At 55.2% G+C, this 5,314-nt stretch overlaps 1 protein-coding gene across 1 annotated transcript in view; it reads right to left on the bottom strand.

Annotated features, from left to right (window-relative positions):
• The window catches only part of zfyve16 (zinc finger, FYVE domain containing 16), a gene marked incomplete at both ends in the record, with an annotated part of 16,426 nt that extends 11,908 nt beyond the window's left edge, over positions 1–4,518 (bottom strand). The window contains 3 exons of the mRNA XM_079235277.1: positions 957–1,053; positions 1,620–3,691; positions 4,449–4,518. Coding sequence (XP_079091403.1) covers positions 957–1,053; positions 1,620–3,691; positions 4,449–4,518 — 2,239 coding nt within the window. The remainder of the gene's footprint in view (positions 1–956; positions 1,054–1,619; positions 3,692–4,448) is intronic.
• Between the last annotated feature and the right edge of the window lie 796 nt (positions 4,519–5,314).

The following is a 5,314-nucleotide window of genomic DNA, read 5'->3' as shown; positions in this document are numbered from 1 at the left end:
GGCCCTAGAGACCGGGCCCTAGATACCGGGCCCTAGAGACCGCGCCCTAGAGACCGCGCCCTAGAGACCGGGCGCTAGAGACCGGGCCCTAGAGACCGGGCCCTAGAGACCGGGCGCTAGAGACCGGGCGCTAGAGACCGGGCCCTAGAGACCGGGCGCTAGAGACCGGGCGCTAGAGACCGGGCCCTAGAGACCGGGCGCTAGAGACCGGGCGCTAGAGACCGGGCCCTAGAGACCGGGCGCTAGAGACCGGGCCCTAGAGACCGGGCGCTAGAGACCGCGCCCTAGAGACCGCGCCCTAGAGACCGCGCCCTAGAGACCGCGCCCTAGAGACCGCGCCCTAGAGACCGGGCGCTAGAGACCGGGCGCTAGAGACCGGGCGCTAGAGACCGGGCCCTAGAGACCGGGCGCTAGAGACCGGGCCCTAGAGACCGGGCCCTAGAGACCGGGCGCTAGAGACCGGGCGCTAGAGACCGGGCGCTAGAGACCGGGCCCTAGAGACCGGGCGCTAGAGACCGGGCGCTAGAGACCGGGCCCTAGAGACCGGGCGCTAGAGACCGGGCGCTAGAGACCGGGCCCTAGATACCGGGCGCTAGAGACCGGGCCCTAGAGACCGGGCGCTAGAGACCGGGCGCTAGAGACCGGGCCCTAGAGACCGCGCCCTAGAGACCGGGCCCTAGAGACCGGGCGCTAGAGACCGGGCCCTAGAGACCGGGCCCTAGAGACCGGGCCCTAGAGACCGGGCCCTAGAGACCGGGCGCTAGAGACCGGGCCCTAGAGACCGGGCGCTAGAGACCGGGCCCTAGAGACCGGGCCCTAGAGACCGGGCCCTAGATACCGGGCCCTAGATACCGGGCCCTAGAGACCGGGCCCTAGAGACCGGGCCCTAGATACCGGGCCCTAGAGACCGGGCCCTAGAGACCGGGTGTCTGTGCGGCTCGGCCTGCAGGTCTTACCTCGGTGGATGGTGTCGAAGCAGACGACGCACACGCGAGCCTCCTTCTCCAGGTACTTCAGCTTACACCTCCTGCTGCAGCACACGGCGCAGTACACCTGCCAGAGCGGAGACAGAGGAGACAATGTGACACACAATGTGACACACAATGTGACACACAATGTGACACGCGTCCTGCTCAACAACAACACGTCCCTCTCTAATGCGTTTTAATCACTGGCCCTTAAAGGACTTAGCTCCTTCTTTAGGACGCCGGCTCAGTGGAGATCTGTAGGAGAGCTAAAAAAAAACACACACAAAAAACACAGAACTGCTGACTCATGCTCTCTGTCCATGAATCCTCTGAGCGGTTTGGTCCTGTGATGTTTTATTTATTGGACTGTTTCCAGAACACGAACACTCATTGAGAACTTTTACTTTCACGTCACGTCAGGAATGATCTTTAAAAACACCGACAGGTCGACAATTAACACAAAAGAACCTCATGAATTAAGTTGACATTTCACACCCCCTGGTGGTCAGGAGAGAGAATGCAGCTTTAACACATGAAGCATAGACTTCTATACAACCAGAGGAGTCGCCCCCTGGTGGTCAGGAGAGGGAATGCAGACACTTCATTAGATGAGACTTTAGTAAACAATCTACTGGAGTCTAACTCTCGTACCTTCCCGCAGGCTCGACAGTGATGCCGCCTCTTGGTGAAGGTGAACCTCTGGTAGCAGTTCATGCAGTTGGGCGCCTCAGAGTCCGGCACCCAGGCGGGCTGCCGGCTCCCCAGCTCCTCCGCCCCGTCCCTCTTCCAGTCCAGCGGCCGGGCGCCGTCCCCGGGGTACGGCGGCGGCTCCGAGAGTTCGTCGTACCCGACGCCGTAGTCCCGGGGCTCCTGAGAGGCGCACATCGGGCTCAGATCCCTGACGTTGGCGTGCTCTCCCGAGAGACTCGAGGGCGAACCGTCTTCCTCGTCCTCGGCCTGGAGAGCCGGATCCTCTTCGTCTTCCTCCCCCGCTGGTGGAGATCTGGCGGTTTGGCATTGCAGCCGTTTAGGTCTGGCGCCTCCATAGGAGGGCTGCAGGTCGGGGCTGCCGCTGTGGGGGGGCTGGAAAGAGTTGCTGGTCAAAGAGGGGTTCCCCCCGGAGGGGAGCGCCGGAGGCCTGCAGGAGTCCTGCGGTGGAGCGCCGGGGTTCGACCCCCCCTCCACAGACACGCACATTGTTCTGTCGCTCTCTGGAGAGGCCAGATCCTCCGCTCTCTCTCCACCGCAGCTCCTCGGCTCCCGGCCCACCAGCCGGGCCCCCAGATCTCCGTCGGCCTCCGGGAGACTCTCGGGCCGCGAGTCCGCGTGCGCCTGCAGGAACGCGTCCAGCTCCTCGTCCGTGACCAGCAGCTCGGCCTGGTCGCTCTCGGGCAGATACTCGAAGCCGAACTCCAGAGGGTCGACCGGGCTGGGGTCTGAGCGGTCGCAGGGGGCGAGGTCTGCAGGAGGGGCGGCGGCAGCGGCGGCGGGTTCGAGAGCGAGACGCTGCCCCTCTGGTGACGCCCGGCCCGCCGCTAGCTGCCGGGACGCGGACTCCTCCTCTACGGGCCCCTCCCCTACGCGCCCCTCCCCTACGGACTCCTCCCCTACGCGCCCCTCCTCTACGGGCCCCTCCTCTACGGGCTCCTCCCCTACGGGCCCCTCCCCTACGGGCCCCTCCTCTACGGGCCCCTCCTCTACGGGCCCCTCCTCTACGGGCCCCTCCCCTACGGGCCCCTCCTCTACGGGCCCCTCCTCTACGCCGTCCTCCCCTACGGGCCCCTCCCCTACGGGCCCCTCCTCTACGGCGTCCTCTGAACCGGACCTGGCTTCAGAGGCCGACGCGGAGTCGGCCCCCGTGCTCTCGGCGGCGTCGGCCGCCTCGTTGCACGGCTCCGCGGCGAGTCTCGACTCCTCCTCTGCGGCCGCCGGCGCTCCACACGTGGACGCGGCGGTGGGCGGACACGCCGACCCCGCCGGCACGCCGTCCGGCTCCAACCCGACAGAGGACTCCAGCTCACCGTCGTCCGAGGCGTCATGTGACTCTGCGTACTCCGAGCTTGTTGTTTCTGTAACGCCGTCCACAGGGGGCGGGGCCTCCGGGTCACTGCGGTCTGAAGAGGCGTCGACCACTCGGTCCGTGCAAACCGCCGCCTCACAGTTCCTCCCCTCTTCCTCGCCGGCCCGCGGTGGCGCCTCCTCCTCCGTGGACTCGGGGAGGACGACGTCCAGCAGGCTGAGCGAGGCGGAGAAGCCGCCGCTCCGCTCGCCGGCCCGCTCCTCCGCGGCGTCCCTGAAGCCGTCCCGCCGCTCCTCCCCGGCGACCACGGGGGCGTCGAAGTCCACGAGCAGCGCGTCCTCCACCTCTTCCTCCTCCTCCTCCTCTACCTCTGTCATTTGCCTCTCCGCCACGTCCAGCTCTCCAAAAGCATCGAGGTCGCAGGCCGGCTTCAGGGCTCTGTCGGGGCAGGGGGGCGCCGGGCTCGGAGCCGGCCTGAGGTCCACCGCCGCCAGGGGCTGACCTCTGACCTCTCGGTCGTCGGTGCTGTGGTTTTGAGTGGCGGGGCGGTCGGGGCAGCTGGAGGCAGAACCATAATGGAGAGAGTTAAGGTCGGGGAGGGTCGGTGGGACGGCGGCGGCGTCGGAGGGTAAACACTGAGAGCCCAGAGAGGAGAACGGGTACACAGACGGCTTCAGGAAAACAGATCGGCACTCGTGTTCCTCTGAAATATTAAAAGAACAAAACATATTAAACTCAAATGTCAGATTAAAAAAAAAAAGTAAAGATATCATTTAGATATGAAACTATATTACTGATGTTTAGAAGTATAATTAGAACGCTACCTTCCAAATGAATATTTCTAACAATGATTCAAATGATAATTAGACATAAAAGTCTTATAGATCGGACGTTGCAGAGTTAAAATACACAGTCTTTAATTATTATTTGAAAAAAACATCAGTCAGAAAGAGCTGCAACGACTAATCGATGGACAGAAACATAATCCAATAAAATCTGAATTTTTCATAAGCAAATAAGTTGTTTTCCGGCTTTTCTCTTTTTTTATATTAAAGTAGAAAAAAATAAACTTCAGGACATTTTATGGACCAAACAATTAATCTAGAAAATAAATCTTTGTATTAAATCAATAATGAAAGTAATTAGCTCTACTGTGTATTTTGTATTGTAGACTGTGTGTTTGTGTCTTTATGAAACTATTTTATTATTTGATTAATTTCTTCTTTTTCCAGCTTCTCGATGCTTTTCTCTGTATTTTTGTAAATTAATATCTTTCTTTTTGGACAAATCTAATAAAAATGTCAACACAAGCTCTGAGAATTTCCGATGAGCGTTTTTTTTTATTTTTTTACTTTTGACAAAACAGACAGACAACAATACGCCGACTCATCAAAAAAAATGAAAAACTCATCGTGTCTTTTTGGTGGTTTTAAGAAAAAGAAAAGAAAGAAGCTTCTTACCGGTATTGAGCTCAAAGTCGTCCAGCAGTTTGTCCAGGTCACACACAGCCGCCTTGAAGAAGCTGTCCATGCTGGACGAGAGCAGAGGAGCCGCCGACTACTCCTGAGAACACAACAGAATACTTATTACTATTATTATTATTACAACATCTCAGCACACTGCAGGTCGTTTGAGACGTCTGTAACGCAGCAGCTCAACACAAAGTGATCAACAACTACAGAAAACAGTAATTATGTGGATGAGGGAACTGCAGGAGGAACATTCAACTAGAACACCGTCTGTCTGTTGGCTCCATCTTCACACGACTGTTGAGCTTTGTTAGTTCATCTAATATTATTATTATATTACATTTGTTGTATATATTGTGCATTTTTCTTATTATTCTATTTTTTGTATATATATATTGTGCATTGTTCTTATTATTCCATTCAATTTATTTTATATATATACTTACTATTTTTTTATATTGTGTATTTTTTATTGCCTGTATGTATACATGCTGCTGTGGCTCAAGCGAAACCCGTTCCACAGCAGACATGTGAAATATATATATATATATATATATATATATATATATATATATATATATATATATATATATATATATATATATATATATGATATACGAATAAATGTCTGAATCTCTCTCTCTGTGCATCCGCGGCAGGAACATGAATAGACGATAACAAAAGAAACGTGGAGCGATAATGTGCTTTTTGTTGTTGTAACAACAAATCAATCAATCAATAATAAACAGACAAACATAGTCATTCTGTCTGAATATATAATAATTCAGTTATTGTGGATTCTTTACTGTTTTGTATTGCCTATGTGTGTATTAATAACACATGTTTTGATCTGGTTT

This window comes from Taurulus bubalis, assembly GCF_910589615.1.
Source record: "Taurulus bubalis genome assembly, chromosome: 19".
NCBI lineage: Eukaryota > Metazoa > Chordata > Actinopteri > Perciformes > Cottidae > Taurulus > Taurulus bubalis.
Note: the sequence above shows the minus strand (reverse complement) of the source record. Positions and strands in the feature narration are given on the sequence as shown.